Below are 18897 nucleotides of genomic sequence, written 5' to 3' on the forward strand. Positions count from 1 at the left end.
ATGGACTCTGACCAAGAATCTAGATGAGGAAAAATAAGAAGAGTACCAAAAAATCAGAGAGACAATTGGTTAACCATAAAAGAAATATTGCAAAAAATGAGTATGACATATGTGACAAAAATATCACGAGAAAAAAATATGAAATTTGTTAGTTTTAATGGCTTAGCCCGAATTAGAAAAATGAAAGCAAACATACTAGTGAGACGTTATGAATTGTTTGAGAGGGCAGGAGACAATGACCCAATATTCTGTAGATTTTAGAATTTCATAAACAAACTTATAATTCTTGACAAAAATTATACAAAAATTATCCGTGCGATTAAAAAAATTAGTGGATGAAATCAAACATTACGTGAAACTACCAATCCATGTAACTTAAATTAAAATTATTGGATATTATCAATAATCAAGATTGCATATTGTGTGAAAATATATAAGATAGAAAAGCTTTTTCCAATTCCTCTCCCTCAACCTCAAACACTATAAATTCAAATTACTTAAAATTATTATATTTAAATGAGGTAATTATGACTAAATGGTTATCAAAACATTTTTTATATTTAAAAAGGAAAAAAAAACATGTGATATACTAATTGATTAAAAAAAAAGAAAAAAATAAAGGAGTTGTAATACCAAATATTCTTAGAGTAATTTTCACACGTATCGTGTTACTAAAATCTCACCTTTTCTCTGTATAAAATTTGAAACAGGTTAAAAAAAGTGAATTAACATAGAACATATGTGTAATGACATGCTAGAATATCTGAAGTAAAAGAATAAAAGTTTTTAAAAGGTAAAGTTCAAATTATTTTTACAAGTATTGTTTAACAATATTAATCAACTAATATGATCAAGGAAACAACAGCCCGTCTAGCTCAGTTGGTAGAGCGCAAGGCTCTTAACCTTGTGGTCGTGGGTTCGAGCCCCACGGTGGGCGATCATTTTTCATGCTTTTTGTCTACAATCATTGGAGTCTATCACACAACATTTCGTTCAGTTATTTCATCAAACATCTTGCGTGCATGGTGGAGTTTTCCACATTTAGCAGTATTATTAAACCTATAATTTTCTTTACAAACTAACGAACAAGGATAAAATGTAAAAACATAAAATTTTACTTACATACATAGAAAATTGAAAACTATCCCTAGTTGCTATGACACATGTAAATGTGATCTTAAACATTCACATCCTACCTAAATCACTTCTTTTGGGTGATTATGAGACAAATGAATGCCACAATTCGAGCAACTATACCATAAGCAATGAGAACAACTAGACATATAGGCCAATCACTGACATTATAACTGCTATTCATCAATGAACTACAGCGAGTTATCAACCACACCCCAGTGTACCTGAAGAAAAAATAGCAAATTGGAATAGTATTAGATGGCAAGATTAGTAAAATTCAGTTATGTTTATGCCATAACATGAACAATGTGTTTTCAAGTATATGAAAAACACACCTTTCAGCATTTGCAATAATAAAGGCCTCCAAAGCCCAATTCGGGTAACACATTTTGATAAGGATCTTCATAAAGAGAGTATCTCTTGTCTGGTTTGCAATGAGAGTCATAACAACCGGGAGAAGCACTGACCACTACAAGAGAAAAACGAGAGTTATTAATTTATGAGTAATTCCGTGTAAGAAAATGGTGGTATATAAATTGATATGATACATACCAGCTGAGCAGGAGCAGGCTCGAAATAAATTGCTAATGCGTAAGCCATGCCAGTCACACAGTACACAAGGCACACCAAAACCGCGTAATTACTTCCGAAGGTTGATCTTGGATTGCTAAAGAAGTAAAACATGGATAGATAAATAAGAGGTTTGACTAATGTACTGAAAAGATCAATTGTATCTTTGGATAAAAAATGAGCTAGACTGCTGATCCCGGATGCACTCTCCCTCCAGTATTGTAATTTATCCAGAGAAAATGATCTCAGAGCTGCAATCTTGCAAAGTAGAGCTGCGTATATACAATATAAATAAGCGAAATAGTTCGAGTTGGTGAAAAATGAGACTAATTCTGTACTTTGTAGGAGCTTTAAAACTTACAAACAGCAATGACAGTATATGTGTATCCAAGAGACCCAAATGTTTCGTCATTTACTTTGGTAAGAGTTCCCAAGATAGCACCAGCAACTAATAAAAGGAGATAATCAACTGCTTGTGACTTTGCTTCTCGGAGCTGCTGCTTACCAACCCTGGAAGGAATGGACCAAGTTATTAATAAATAGTCAATATTAAATCATAGGTTGGTATGGAGGATTTCTTACCGCCCAAGGTAGTATCTATACTGGCGACTTATACCAGGTGTTCTTCGGTTTGATAAATCCTTGATCGATAAGAAGGTTGCCTCTATATGATCTTTTTGCAACTGCACATTACTTTTCATTTCCTCCCAAAACTCTCCCGCAAATGATTGATCAGTAGCCTCCTCAGTACCCTTAGTTACATGATTTGTATTTGTGGAAGATGATGAAGCAGAAATTTCATCAGCAAAATGAAGCATATCTGGTGGTACTGGGTAACCATTATGAAGCATCCATCTCACAGGTAGCTGTTGATAAGTCACACCTTCATTTGGTTTCACTAAACCTTCCAAAATGTCAATATAATGGTCAGGAGGATTCACGCGATCAGGAACAACGATTCCAATGCCAGCAAAGTATTCTTCTACTTTTTTTACAGGACCGTGATATGCAGTAAGACCTCCTTTTGCTAGAAATATTATATCATCAAACGTTCTGAACAAAGTATAGCTGTATAACAACAAATTCAAAAGTAAGATTTTAACTTTATGTTGGGAAAGAGAGAGGGGTAACATTACCTCGGTTGGTGAAGTACCATGCAGACGTTTACTCCTTCAGCAGCTTCACGACGAAGTGCTTTCAGCAGTAAAGTGGAAGATGCACTGTCAAGACCAGTTGTAGGCTCATCTAAGATTAATAATGAAGGCTCCATAACCATCTCCAACCCTACATTTACACGTTTTCGTTGCCCACCAGATATGCCTCGCCTCTCTACTGTTCCAACGACGGAATCTCTTATTCCCTGGAGTCCCAAGGTTTCAATTACTCTTTCAACAATCAGAACCTTATCTGGTTTTGGCAGGTCATCAGATAGTCTCCAGTAATAAACAGACATTTAAAATGAAATGACAATTAGAAAGGGGGTAAAAACTCAATAATATACAGAATAAAAAAATAACCAAGTAATATAGGAACTAATCTTAAGAGATACTCTAAAATATACCAAACACAATATACATGACATTTTTTTATACAAACGAATAAAGAGAAGTAAGTAATAGAAGCAGATGGTAAGAAAGAAATTTTTATTGAGTGAATGAAAAAGAGTAAGGTAGAGAGATCTCCTCCAAAGGTTTCCCCTTATACAAAGGATTACTCCTTTCATAAGAAAATAAACAAATTACATACATTTCAAGCATTCACAATAAAAATGTAAAATTAAGTTCTACATGGAAAGTGGGGTACCTGCATCTTGCACTGAAACGAAGATTTTCCTCCACTGTCAAGTTCCCATGCACAATATCATCTTGCGGCACATATCCAATAATTTTCTGGTAACAGTGAATGGATTCAGCTCTTCCATTGATTAGAATTGAGCCTGTCATAGTGCATCCTCTTATTTTCCCTGCTAGAGCAGAAAGAAATGTAGTTTTTCCAGCTCCCGAAGGACCCATCACAGCTGAAACACGACCAGGCATGATTTTACCTGTCACACACCTCATTACATGTTTTCTTTTCCCTTTCAAAGTAAGGGTTAAATCTTTGAAAGCTACCTCGATCGCAGGCCTCGATCTAACCTCCTCACCATCGGCGGCCATTGAAATCACTCCTGAGAAGGTCAAGTTATTTTTGTCTTGTTGAGCTTTCTCCTTCTCAATCTGACCATAAGCATACCTTAAAATTTGGCTTTGTGTATGTAAATTTTTTCCCTTAGGCAATTGTTTTTTAATATTTTTGTCCCCAATCTTTAGATTGAATCCTTCATTACTATTAGGGTCATTCTCAAGGGAATTCAACATTTTAGTAAGGTTGCTAGGTTCCTTTGATTGGTCTTTTGTGGCTGGAGATGGTTGTTCTGGAGGCATAGGTGGCAAAACTGAATTGCCTGTAGCAGGATTAGCTTGCTCCCCATGCTTTGCTGATTTTCTGCGAGAAAACGTGCGGACTAGCTGATCTTGCAATCCTGGCTTATTCATTTTAGCAGCATCTTTTGCTATCTTCCACCTTTCTCTAGCTTGTACAGTTTCTCTTACCTGTTTTGCTGCAGCTTCTCTGGATTTAGCTTTTCTTCTTTCTCGAGTAGCTAGAACTTGATCAGAACAATTATAAATGAAGATCAAGACAGTACTCAATGCAACCTACAAAGGGAAATTAATGATGCCAAATATGATAAACTAGAAAAGAAAGAAGGAATGCTTGAAAAATATTTCAAAGTATTGCATGCCCTTTCATAAAATATACATAAATAACAAAAACAAGTAAATTTTGGGACATTTTTATGCTGATCTCGTGTTGTGTTTCTTCATACTATGAGATAAGACACCAGTGTTTGAGCAAAGAAGATAAAGGAACAAAAGAGTTAATAATATGTTTGTAAGATAAACCACAATATCTATGAGTCAAACCATCAAGAATATTAATTCCAAAACCACCTTGCAATAAAAACTCTGATAGAGCGTGAAACGAAAAGAGTAAAGTTGAATGGGAGTTTTCCAAATTTCTACCAATGAAGAAAAAATTAAGAGAAAAAAGATCCAAAGTGAGAATGAATTCATCCAATGTCACATTGAATTTTACTTACAATAAGCAGAGCGCCATAAGCATGCATATTTTGGTTTGTTGTGTTTGGATTACATTGGCTGAACCTGGAGCATGCTGCAAAAATAAACAATACAAACTAAGCTTCTGAATAGTATCCTCTAGAGAGTGTAAATGATACAGGAAAATTAAATCAGTTGCGGATAAAAACTTTTTTGTTTGTTTGCGTCTAGCTCATTTTATCATGTCAAGTGTCAACTATGCTGTAAATTTTATGGTAAGTTGTGCAACTGGATATGTGATTACGTTTTTTCTCCTTAAGATTTCTTAAACATATATATTTTTTCTCACAATCAAAAAAGTATGAGGATTATAATTTTACCTAAAGAAGCTCTAATTTTTGTATTTTCTCAAAACATTTCCATTTAAAATTTTCAAGATCACTAGGTGAGGAGAGGAGGAAATTTAGAGAAAGGTAAATGATAGATCCTAAAATCTTACTAATTTATCAAGCACATATTTTTAGGATGCAATGATGGCATAAATTAGCCAAATAAACAAGACTTGAAATATATGTAACGATAAAATAGACTTACGATTCTGATGAGTAGAACCCATCCTGCAGTAATATCTGAAATTGGAAAGGCATAACGAGTAAGAAAGTTGAGAAATCAGTATGAGTTTGGTTGTGATGAACATGAAAAGAAGTGTGAGTTTAGTTGTGACAATATTATTTTGGACAGTTTAGGCATAATGAGTAAAAAAGTTAAGAGAGTTGAGAAATCAGTGAGAGTTTGGCTGTGACAATAATTTTAGACAATTTAGGCAACATCAGAAGGAGGAATGGGATAAATCAATACCCACGATCACAAGAAACTTTACGTGTTGTTGTTGGGCAGTATGATCCGGGAGAACAAAATATATCGCTATTGTTCACCACACCAGTCCAAATATCAGCACTGCCACAAGTATGATCTGGTTCTCCCTGAGGTATCTGATAACTATATCTGCAAATTTGTTTTTACGTTTTAGGGATGCAACTTAGACAACAATGGTAAGAGTTAACAGCAAGGTGGAGCTTACGGGTCACATAGTCCAGTCTGGTTGTTCAGTTTTGCAAGCGGGCAATAAGAACCTAGCGGGCAAGCTTCATTCATAGGGAAATGAGAAATGTTAAAACTGTAATACTCGAGCTGCAAATTAAAATTATGAGTTCAAGAGGTATCATATACTTACGTATCATACAAGTCAATCCTTGAGGACAGAAAAAACCCTCACAACAAGGTTTACAGTTTTTGGTTCTCTTTGGAATTTCCTTTGTGTCTTTTTTTAGATCAATATCAGTGCTCGTACTACAACCCCATCCAGGTTCACAACCAGAAACCCATGAGGTCAAATTGCAATTCTTGTTAGGTTTTACATAATTGTCAGTAGCTGCTCCCTGTACCAAGAAACCATGGAAGTAGTACCTTATTTCAGCTGCAGTACATATACGATCCCTGAAATCTCCTGTCAACTAAATCACATTATATTTATGAAATAGTATAAAATGAATGTTAAAAACAACTTAGAATTTTGGATGAATTTGATTTGAACTTTGTCAGATGCTAAAATCTCAATATGATATGAAAGCTTGTACCTTTTTTCTTAACACAAGATTCAACAAAATCCAACTTTCCCGTAAAATCAAAAGCTTCTTCCCAATCTTTTTTCCTGAAAAAAAAGTAAAAAGTATGATGATCAACAAAAATAAATACATACTACTTCAAAATGTATCAATGAATGCTTTTATAGAAACATAATTGAAGTAAAAAAAAAAAAAACAGAATGATGAAATAAGACTCACGGATCCTTAATGCAGAAACCTAAACTTGATTTAATATCCTTATTCAAAAGAATAGCGATATTCTGAAGCTCCTTGTAGATTTCATCGGTGTAAAAGGACGGGGCAAAAGCTCCTTCGGCACAATGAATTCTCGGTAAAAGAGTGAAAGAGAAAAGGAAAAAGAGTGCAATGTAGGAAACAAAATTCCTCATTTTTCATAATTTGTATGGCACCACGAAATCAAGAATTGTTTGAAGAATAGTATAGCATGCCATGAAGATGAAGATGAAGAATTTGAGTGAAGAGGTTTGAAGATGGTTTGTGGAAAATGTGGTTTTTGGAAGAAGAAATGGCGGGGAGAAACGGATGCCTAGATTCAAGGATTTGCATTGTTTCGTTTCCATTCTTTTTTGATTGCTTGCTTTTCAACCTTCGAGCTATGTAAGTGATGGTTTGAAGGGACACTTGGCCTATGTTTGAAAGAGGAGCTAAATTTTCTTCATCATATATGTAATCATAATTTTAATTTTGTAATTTATTAGTAATAGAGTTGGGAAATGGATGTGGAATTATCTAGATATTTTTATATTAGTAATTTAATTAGAAATAAAACTTATAATTAAGTTTTTAAAACTTAATAACTCATGTTCATTAGATAACATGACAAATGGAAAGACTTCTACATAAAAGAACATTACAAAAGATAAAAAGAAATTGATAGAAAATATTATTTTCAACTTATGCACTATCGTGTAAAAAAATTTACACTATCGATTCATCACCATCACTCGTTTGCATTAATTTATAGATTTTTAAAATAAAAGTCAAATTTATTTCAATATCCAACGGATAGGATTAACTGACGGTATAAAATTCTTTTACACTGTTAATATATATCAATTAAATCTATATAAATATGGAAGGTCATATATATATATATATATATATATATATATATATATATATATATATATATATATATATATATATATATATATATATATATATATATATATATATATATATATATATATATATATATATATATATATATTATATATATATATATATATATATATATATATATATATATATATATATACTTTAACTAACATGCCTTAAAAATAGCTTAGGTAGGTAATTAAACCAAATTATACAAGTAATAATCCTATCTATAACTATGGTTAACACTCTCCTCAAACTCAAACTGAAATCGATGCATTCATTTCAAGTTTGACAAAAAGAGATGTAGAAGGCTTTTTATGAAAGAGTGTATCGGTATTAAGTGAATAATTTAGCTTGAACTTTATCACTAAGGATAGGAATAAGTCATACCAACTAATAAGGACTTACGACCTAGCCTACATAGGTCCAAGGCAGACTAGACCTTTTTTAAATAGAAAATAACTAGGCTTTTTAATAAGCCTATTTAATTAAAAAGGTTACGATAATTTTTTTTAAATTTATCAGTCCGATCTATTTAAATAAACATAAATAAATTTATTATTATTATTATATTTTATTTTATAATTTAAATTAAAATACGAAAATTAAATTTAGCTATCTTGAAGAACTTATGAAAATAAGTTGAAAAAATCTTATAAACAATGTCATAAATAGCTGTCATAAGTTGTTTCCATAAATTCTCTCAAGAAAATAGTATCACAAAACTTATGTTAATAGGTAAACTTCACTGGCTAGCTCAAACTCTGAAGACCTCAGCTAAAAGGTGCCCAACTTCTAATTCGTACTCTGTCTCCAAAGCAGATCAATTTTGTCAACGCCAGATTATGAAAAAAGTTAACTATAGTTTCTTATTGCAAAGCTCAAGGAAAATTGATGTGACATCTTAAGTCTGCCTCATCATCTTGGTTGTTACCTTGTATGAGAAAGAACTTACTTTCTAACCCAAACATCACAGTTGAAGGTTTCCCTAGTGGAGGTAGCTCTACCTCCTCCAAAAGAAAATACACAAGGCAGGTGCTTGTAGCAAATGTAATATCTCCTTGTTTTCCCAGGGGCACACGAGGGAAAATAGTAGTTAACATCATTTTTTATGACGAGGATACCATTGAAGTTAATCTTCATAATAATGACCCCCTGGTCATCACTGTGCAACACAACAACTAGGATCTTAAGCGAGTCTTGATAGACTCTGGCAGCTTTGCCTACGTCCTGTTCTAGGATGCCTTCCAAAAACCGCAACCTGATCCTAGCAACATCAAAGTGTTCAACGGCTCGTTAACGAGATTATTAGGAGAAAAGGTACAAGTAATACCTTATTGAAGACACCTTGTCGCCATATAACATCATCCTTGGGTGACCCACCATCAACATGTTATTTCACTGAGGATACAAATGTTGATGGTGAGGTTGACTACCATACTGTTGGTGTAAGCCCTAGAGGCCAATACTTTTGGTACTTGTATCGAATAATAAAAGGCTTTTCTTTATTATGGTTGATTAATAAAGTCCCTGGAATAGATAGTCCGTTTGATGTATTAAGTGTGACTTAATCATGAGAACACATTAAACATAAGGACACTATTCTTAAAGTATCCGTAGTCGAGCTTTAGTGTGAAGTGGGATAACATTAAAGCATTAAGACTATTATGTATATAGACTGATGATCACATCTCATGGATCATGGATAAGGAGTTATCAAGTCTTAAACATAGGTATGAATATTAAGAGTAATATTTATACCGGATTGACCCGCTATGAGAATACTATATAGAAAGTTATGCAAAGTGTCATAAGTTATTCTCATGGTGATAATGGTGTATACCACTCTTCGACCTGAAACCACTATGAACCCTAGATGTGGAGTCGAGTGCTTTATTGCTGATCCAACGTTGTCCATAACTGGATAACCATAAAGACAGTTGATGGGTACTCCACGAAGCATGTTGAGGGACATGAGTGACCTAGATGGAATTTGCCCATCCTGCATAACAGGATAAATGTCTATGGGCCCAATATTGAACTGGACAAGGATGACACGGTTTATGCCTTGTGTTCAATATAGACATAAGGGCAAAAGGGTAATTATACACATAAGTATTATCACAGAAGGAATTGTCAGATCACTTGACATTTTCGTGTCTTGGGTAACAGTGATGTGTTGCTAGATACCGCTCACTATTTATTATGTTAAATACATGATTTAATATAATTGCCAATGCCGCGAAAACCTACAGGGTCACACACAAAGGACAGATTGATGAGAGATAGAGTAACTAAGGAATACCGTAAGGTACGGTGCCCTTAAGTGAATTATAAAACATCGTAAGGTACGGTGTACTTGAGTAGAATACGAAATATGGTAAGGTACCATGGGCTTAAGTGATTTTGGGCATATTATAAGATATGGGCCAAAATACACTTAAGTGGGCCTTTTAGCTTGAAGCCCACACAAGTGGTTCTATAAATAGAACCCTTGTGCAGAAGCATTCATTGCGGTTGCATTATTTTCGTTTTCTCTCTCTCTCTCTCTCTCTCTCTCTCTCTCTCTCTCACACACACACACACACACACACACACACTCAAAACCTTCATTCGTACCAGCTAGCACTGAGATTGAAGGAATCCGTTCGTGTGGACTGAGTAGAGACGTTATCATTGTTCAACGTTCGTGATCGCTCCGTGGATCTGCATCAAAGGTTTTGATCCTCACAAGAGATCTGCAGCAAAGGTTTCAATCATCACAAGAGGTAAATATTCTATCACTGATCATGACCATTTGTAAGGATCTCTAAAGGAGAAAAATTTAATTTCCGCTGCGTTTTGGACCGCAATTCTCCTTCAGTGGTATCAGAGCCACTTACGAAACCATGACTCGGATAACTGTTTACTTTCTGTATTAATATGATTAAAAGACAGAATGAATCAATTAATTAAACGGGTAATTGAACTTTGGCATCATGAGTGTACGAGTTGGATGATTGATGTTGACTATGCTTCGGAACCGACATTAGTATGGTGAAGCAGTGATACATCGATCGTCCATAGGTTACGCAATTGAGACCGATCAACTTATATATGATATAAGTAATCCTAATGCAAAGTACGGTATATGTGATATACTGTTTCTGTTTCGTTCATTCAAACACTAAATGGTTGTTTTCCTTTGAGCGATCAATGGTCATTTGCTTTGGAATCCGACATTAGTATGGTGAAGCAATGACCTGTTGATTAATCATACTGAATCAACAATCGAGGTGTGTTTGACGGTCTGAAATTGGTGCATTAGGATTGGTGACGGCGCAAGGGTTGTGCCGTCAAGGAGTTGTGAATTTAGGGCATTTTGGAACACGTGTGTTGACTGGTTCAAAGTTCTGTTATTTTGGTCGCGTGACGATCGCCATGGAGTTGTGACGAGCGTAACAAGTTGGACGTGGCGGTCGTCATGGAGTTGTGACGAGCGTAACAAGCTGGACGTGACGGTCGTCACGTGCTTTGTGACGGCCGTCACATTCACAAATCCAGAATTCTAGGCGTTTCTGTTTTTGGCCGCGTGACATTCGTCATGGGCCTGTGACGGTCGTAACAAGCCTGTGACGGTCGTAACATGCTTGTGACGGTCGTCACACTCACAGAGTCAGAATTCTCGGGGTTTCTGTTTTGTGACTGCGCAAGAGTTGTGTTGATGCAAAACGATGCCCATTTCAAATGAATTGTTCATTAAATTTTTTGGACAAGAGTTGTCTTTATGCTGAATGTTCTTGACATTGGTTGGGACATTATTCCCAAATATCTTGTCATGTTTTCTCGTAACTTTACTAAAGATCTTATCAAGCCTGATATTTTCTTCAGAAACATAATCTACTTGGTTTTCACAATCTCCATAGCTGCCTTTGGCTTTATTCTTTGGAGGATAAATAATCTTTGATCTATGAACTGCTCCCCGTTCATTGAAAATCTCCATCTTGAACATAATAAGAACCCTGCAACTCATCCACACAGAATATGCTGTCTGCTTTGATGTTAATTGAAATTATGTTCTGAAGAGGACAAATTTTGGACCATATGTCTGAGATAACATGTACAATTGATTTATGAAAGATAATATATTTTGGGGATAGATTTCAGACACGATGTCTGGGACACTGTATACCATAAAGTAAAAACCAGTTACACAACCAAATTATGGTAGTTTAACTTATACAAGATGATGAAGTAGAAAAACAATAAAATAACATAAGAGATTGGTAAATTAGTTCGATGCAAACAACACATACGTCTGATAGACACTCTACCCAAGAAAGGAAATCTACTACTTTAAATAAGTACAATTAGTCTTATAGGAACATCAACCCCATTATACTTTGAATCACACACTACCTAACAATGATCATACAACTGTCATTATATGTCTTTCACAACTGTGTCATATGTGTTTTTCGTAGTAGTATGTAACAACTTTTAAAAATATAATGATTCATAGAGATGTTATATCCTCCAAAGTAGATCGAATTGATCGATCTGGGTAAATAAGTCTCTGTGTTTTTTATCCTTTATATTCTTGTCACTTGTCGTGGGTTTGCTTTCACTATTGGCAAGTTACCGATTTATTTTGTTGTTTGTGTCTATAAATTTTAATTGTCATTGTTCTTTGTCCCACACATTAATTTTTTTTGGTGTGTTAGAAAATATCAACAAATTAATTAAATTTGTTAGAGCTTTCACAACATGTGTAGTGACAATGACCACATAAAGCCAAGAACATGAAACCCAAGACTGGCTAAAGGGATTTTGCAAGTGCGGTTGCATAATTTGATCAAAGCGTCCATTAAGAAATAAGGTGTATTTCGAAGAAGAAACAAAAAGATATTGAATGAGAGAGAATAACTCAAGAGTGTTACTATAGTAGTCTGGCGACAGAGAGAGAAGAACTCACCCTTGTTGGGGCCCCTTTGTGAAGTTCCAAACAATGTATTAAAAACCGGACCGAACCGGTCGGACGAACCAAAAACTGGAATTATTCTCATTGATCATTATCACTCACAAAATTATTCTCAGTGATCACATAATCATTCTCCTTATGAATTTGAGGCTTTGTCAACATGTCAAACATGATGTCTGACACATCTTTATTAACATCTTGATTTCCCATATAGGGTTTCTCGGGTCTCTAACTCAAAATACATTTGAATGAGATGATGATTTCTCATATGCCCATGCATGAGTGGGATATTAAGCACATTTTCCACCAGCATCTAGATCAGTCTTACCAACACGTAGAACGTCGCAGAGAGAAATATCTAGAACACACATCTTATAACTAAGGTTCAACCGTCTCAGAGGAACACCATTACCAACTTCACCCAACATAATATCATGATTTTAATTAATCAAAACTCTATAGATATGAGAAGGAACACCAATAGGAAGAATTAAGTCATAATCATTATTCTTCTTTAACTTCTTCTTCTGAACCACTGTTGGTGTTTCAATGTTGGGAGGAACTCCTTCCTGACTATCAGTCTTCCCTTCAATGACATCTTCTTGATTGAGTCTTATAAAGTTCAAACGTGGTAATTCAAAAGTATGAGTAAGATGTTGAATCATCTTATATGACATCTTGGTTTGCTTCTCAATTTGACATACTTCATAAATATTTCCTTCTGCAATTTTGAGATCAACACGCATGTAAAAAAACCCTAAGTTTACTGTACCAAGGCTTAGTTTCAGTTTCTAACATGTCTTCCATGATGTCTGAAACACGATCTTCAACATTCTGCTATACAGTGGCAACAACCATCTTCATCTTAACAAACTTCTTTCTCTTATGACTATCACAAAATGTAGCATATTTTCTTTCTCCTATGAACTGTCTATTACATCTACTTTCAAAATGAAAATCTTCACAAGAGAAAACCTTATGGGATGAACAAACAATATGAATAAGAATATTAGGCTTGCCATGCCAAATTTGTTGATGATACCTTTGAAACATCTCATTTCACTGAGGACACAAATGTTGATGGTGTGGATTACTATCATACAACTTACAATAGTACAATGGGATGAAGTAGATAAAATTAAGGCACCGGTAATCATGTTTGATCAGGTGTTGAGACATGTTACCTTACACTGTGCAATCTTCTTTATGAATAAGAGTAATACACTTCAAAATTTGATGGCTCATTAGTATGTATAACCTCTTTGAAGGTCACAATATTGTTTGCTTTATTAGATTCACCTTCTTCATCATTAGTGAAATTAAAGATTCTTCTATGTTTCTTTGGAAGACTTGAGCATTCAGCTTGAATATGTCCAAAATATTTGTATTTAAGACATTGGATCCATTTGCACCTGTAAGAATAATTGAGATTTCTCTTTCACGATCTTTTTTTTTATGCTGAATGTTCTTGACATTAGTTGGGACATTATTCCCAAATATCTTGTCACATTTTCTCGAAACTCTACTAAAGATCTTATCAAGCCTTATATTTTCTTCAGAAACATAATCTACTTGGTTTTCACAATCTCTATAACTTCCTTTGGCTTTATTCTTTGGAGGATAAATAATCTTTGATCTATGAACTGCTCCCCGTTCATTAAAAATCTCCATCTTGAACATAATAAGAACCCTGAAACTCACCCAAACAGAATATGGTGTCTGCATTGATGTCAATTGAAATTATGTTCTCAAGAGGACAAATTTTGGACCATATGTCTGAGATAACGTGTACAATTGATTTATGACAGATAATATATTTTGGGCATAGGTGTCAGACACGATGTCTGGGACACTGTATACCAGAAAGTAAAAACCAGTTACACAACCAAATTATGGCAGTTTAACTTATACAAGATGATGAAGTAGAAAAACAATAAAATAACATAAGAGATTGGTAAATTAGTTCGGTGTAAACAACACCTACGTCTGACAGACACTCTACCCAAGAAAGGAAATCTACTACTTTAAATAAGTACAATTAGTCTTGTAGGAACATCAACCCCATTATACTTTGAATCACACACTACCTAACAATGATCATACAACTGCCATTATATGTCTTTCACAACTGTATCATATGTGTTTTTCGTAGTAGTATGTAACAACTTTTAAAAATATAATGATTCATAGAGATGTTATATCCTCCAACGTAGATCGAATTGATCAATTTGGGTAAATAAGTCTTTGTGTTTTTTATCCTTTATATTCTTGTGACTTATTGTGGGTTTGCTTTCACTCTTGGCAAGTTACTAGTTTATTTTGTTGTTTGTGTCTATTTATTTTAATTGTCATTGTTCTTTGTCCCACACATCAAATTTTGTTGGTGTGTTTGAAAATATCAACAAATTAATTAAATTTGTTAGAGTTTTCACAACATGTGCAATGACAATAACCACATAAAGCCAAGAACATGAAACCCAAGACTGGCTAGATGGGTTTTGCACGTGCGGTTGCATAATTTGATCAAAGCTTCCATTAAGAAATAAGGTGTATTTCGAAGAAGAAACAAAAAGTTATTGAATGAGAGAAAATAACTCAAGAGTGTTACTATAGTAATCTGGCAACAGAGAGAGAATAACTCACCCTTGTTGGGGCCCCTTTGTGAAGTTCCAAACAATGTATTAAAAACCGGACCGAACCGGTCGGACGAACCAAAAACTGGAATTATTCTCATTGATCATTATCACTCACAAAATTATTCTCAGTGATCACATCGTTATTATCCTTATGAATTTGAGGCTCTGTCAACATGTCAAACATGATATCTGACACATCTTTAATAACATCTTGATTTCCCATATTGGTTTCTCGGGTCTCTTAGTCAAAATACTTTTGAACGAGATGATGATTTCTCATATGCCCATGCATGAGTGGGATATTAAGCACATTTTCCATCAGCAGCTAGATCAGTCTTACCAACAGGTAGAATGTCGCGGAGAGATATATCTAGAACACACATCGTATAACTAAGGTTCAACTGAATCAGAGGAACCAATACCAACTTCACCCAACATAATATCATGATTTTGATTAATCAAAACTCAAGAGATATGATAAGGAACTCCAATAGGAAGAATTATGTCATAATCATTATTCTTCTTTAACTTCTTCTTCTGAACCACTGTTGGTTGTTCAATGTTGGGACGAACTCCAACCTGACTATCAGTCTTCCCTTCAATGACATCTTCTTGATTGAGTCTTATAAAGTTCAGACGTGGTAATTCAGAAGCATGAGTAAGATGTTGAATCATCTTATATGACATCTTGGTTTGATTCTCAAGTTGACATACTCAATAAATATTTCCTTCTTCAATTTTGAGATCAACGCACATCTAAAAAAACCCTAAGTTTACTGTACCAAGGCTTAGTTTCAGTTTCTAACATGTCTTCCATGATATCTGAAACACGATCTTCAACATTTTGATATACTGTGGCAACAACCATCTTCATCTTAACAAACTTCTTTCTCTTATGACTATCACAAAATGTAGCATAGTTTATTTCTCCTATGAACTGACTATTACAACTACTTTCCAAGTAAAAATCTTCATAATAGAAAACCTTGTGGGATGAACAAGCAATATGAATAAGAATATTAGGCTTGCCATGCCAAATTTGTTGATGATACCTTTGAAACATCTCATTTCACCGAGGATACAAATGTTGATGTTGTGGTTGACTACCATACAACTTACAATAGTACAATGGGCTGCAGTAGACACAATTAAGGCACCGGTAATCATGTTTGATCAGGTGTTGAGACATGTTACCTTACACTGTGCAATCTTCTTTATGAAGAAGAGTAATACAGTTCAAAATTTGATGGCTCATTAGTATGTATAACCTCTTTGAAGGTCATAATATTGTTTTCTTTATTAGATTCACCTTCTTCATCATTAGTGAAATTAAAGATTCTTCTATGTTTCTTTTGAAGACTTGAGCATTCAACTTGAATATGTCCAAAATATTTGCATTTACGACATTGGATCCATTTGCACCTGTAAGAATAATTGAGATTTCTCTTTCACGATCTTATTCTTTATGCTGAATGTTCTTGACATTGGTTGGGACATTATTCCCAAATATCTTGTCACATTTTCTCGTAACTTTACTAAAGATCTTATCAAGCCTGATATTTTCTTCAGAATCATAATCTACTTGGTTTTCACAATCTCCATAACTGCCTTTGGCTTTATTCTTTGGAGGATAAATAATCTTTGATCTATGAACTGCTCCTCGTTCATTGAAAATCTCAATCTTGAACATAATAAGAACCCTGAAACTCACCCAAACAGAATATGGTGTCTGCTTTAATGTTAATTGAAATTATGTTCTCAAGAGGACAAATTTTGGACCATATGTCTCAGATAACATGTACAATTGATTTATGACAGATAATATATTTTGGGGATAGATGTCAAACACGATGTCTGGGACACTGTATACCAGAAAGTAAAAACCAATTATACAACCAAATTATGGCAGTTTAACTTATACAAGATGATGAAGTTGAAAAACAATAAAATAACATAAGAGATTGGTAAATTAGTTCGGTGCAAACAACACCTACGTCTGGCAGACACTCTACCCAAGAAAGAAAACCTACTACTTTAAATAAGTACAATTAGTCTTATAGGAATATCAACCCCATTTTACTTTGAATCACATGCTACCTAACAATGATTATACAACTGCCATTATATTTCTTTCACAACTGTGTCATATGTTTTTTTCGTAGTAGTATGTAATAACTTTTAAAAATATAATGATTCATAGAGATGTTATATCCTCCAAAGTAGATCAATTTATCGATCTGGGTAAATAAGTCTCTGTGTTTTTTTTATCCTTTATATTCTTGTGACTTATTGTGGGTTTGCTTTCACTCTTGGCAAGTTACTAGTTTATTTTGTTGTTTGTGTCCATTTATTTTAATTGTCAGTGTTCTTTGTCCCACACATAAATTTCTTTTGATGTGTTTCAAAATATCAACAAATTAATTAAATTTGTTAGAGTTTTCATAACATGTGCAATGACAATAACCACATAAAGCCAAGAACATGAAACCTAAGACTAGCTAGATGGATTTTGCATGTGCGGTTGCATGATTTGATCAAAGCTTCCATTAAGAAATAAGGTGTATTTCGAAGAAGAAACAAAAAGGTATTGAATGAGAGAGAATAACTCAAGAGTGTTACTATAGTAGTCTGGCGATAGAGAGAGAAGAACTCGCTGTTGTTGGGGGCCCTTTGTGAAGTTCCAAACAGTGTTTTAAGAATCAGACTGAACCAGACGGTCGAACCAGAAATTGGAATTATTCTCAGTGATCATTATCACTTACAAAATTATTCTCAGTGATCACATCATCATTCTCCTTATGAATTTGAGGCTTTGTCAACATGTCAAACATGATGTATGACACATCTTTATTAACATATTGATTTCCCATATTGGTTTCTCAGGTCTCTTATTCAAAATACATTTGAATGAGATGATGACTTCTCATATGCCCATGCATGAGTGGGATATTAAACACATTTTCCACCAGCAGCTAGATCAGTCTTACCAACACGTAGAATGTCACGGAACACACATCTTATAACTAAGGTTCAACTGACTCAGAGGAACACCAATACCAACATCACCCACCATAATATCATGATTTTTATTAATCAAAACTCTAGAGATATAAGAAGGAACTCCAATAGGAAGAATTATGTCATAATCATTATTCTTCTTTAACTTCTTCTTCTGAACCACTATTGGTTGTTCAACGTTGGGAGGACCTCCAACCTGACCATCAGTCTTCCCTTCAATGACATCTTCTTAATTGATTCTTATAAAGTTCAAACATGGTAATTCAAAAGTATGAGTAAGATGTTGAATCATCTTATATGACATCTTGGTTTGCTTCTCAAGTTGACATACTTCATAAATATTTCTTTCTTCAATTTTGAGATCAACACACATGTAAAAAAAACCCTAAGTTTACTGTACCAAGGCTTAGTTTCAGTTTGTAACATGTCTTCCATGATGTCTGAAACACGATCTTCAACATTCTTCTATACAGTGGCGACATCCATCTTTATCTTAACAAACTTCTTTCTCTTATGACTATCACAAAATGTAGCATAGTTTCTTTCTCCTATGAACTGTCTATTACATCTACTTTCAAAATAAAAATCTTCACAAGAGAAAACCTTGTGGGATGAACAAACAATATGAATAAGAATATTAGGGTTGCCATCCCAAATTTGTTGATGATACCTTTGAAACATCTCATTTCACTGAGGACACAAATGTTGATGGT

General features: G+C 34.2%; 1 protein-coding gene and 1 non-coding gene across 2 annotated transcripts; one reads left to right on the plus strand and one right to left on the minus strand.

Moving 5' to 3' along the window:
* The first annotated feature begins 864 nt into the window (after positions 1-864).
* TRNAK-CUU (transfer RNA lysine (anticodon CUU)) lies at positions 865-937 on the plus strand. The gene has a single exon. It is a non-coding gene; the product is annotated as a tRNA-Lys (tRNA).
* A 49-nt stretch (positions 938-986) lies between these two features.
* Positions 987-7142, minus strand: LOC127097038 (putative white-brown complex homolog protein 30). The gene is made up of 14 exons (XM_051035554.1): positions 6647-7142; positions 6440-6513; positions 6037-6309; positions 5884-5947; positions 5661-5807; positions 5397-5431; positions 4844-4917; positions 3508-4400; positions 2841-3137; positions 2287-2772; positions 2066-2214; positions 1687-1976; positions 1470-1603; positions 987-1358 (listed from the first exon to the last, which is right to left on the minus strand). The coding sequence occupies exons 1-14, from the start codon at positions 6835-6837 to the stop codon at positions 1202-1204; spliced, it is 3264 nt and encodes a 1087-aa protein (XP_050891511.1). The 5' UTR covers positions 6838-7142; the 3' UTR covers positions 987-1201.
* Between the last annotated feature and the right edge of the window lie 11755 nt (positions 7143-18897).

The sequence above is a fragment of the Lathyrus oleraceus genome, chromosome 6 (genome assembly GCF_024323335.1).
Source record: "Lathyrus oleraceus cultivar Zhongwan6 chromosome 6, CAAS_Psat_ZW6_1.0, whole genome shotgun sequence".
Classification (NCBI taxonomy): Eukaryota; Viridiplantae; Streptophyta; class Magnoliopsida; order Fabales; family Fabaceae; genus Lathyrus; species Lathyrus oleraceus.

Excerpts from the sequence above, each read along its gene's own strand:
- LOC127097038 (XM_051035554.1), bottom strand. The coding sequence starts at position 6,837 with ATGAGGAATTTTGTTTCCTACATTGCACTCTTTTTCCTTTTCTCTTTC. Across the intron at positions 5,808-5,883 it reads CAGACTGGACTATGTGACCC|ATATAGTTATCAGATACCTC; the intron begins GTAAGCTCCACC and ends ACAAATTTGCAG. Across the intron at positions 2,773-2,840 it reads ATGGTACTTCACCAACCGAG|CTATACTTTGTTCAGAACGT; the intron begins GTAATGTTACCC and ends GTTGTTATACAG.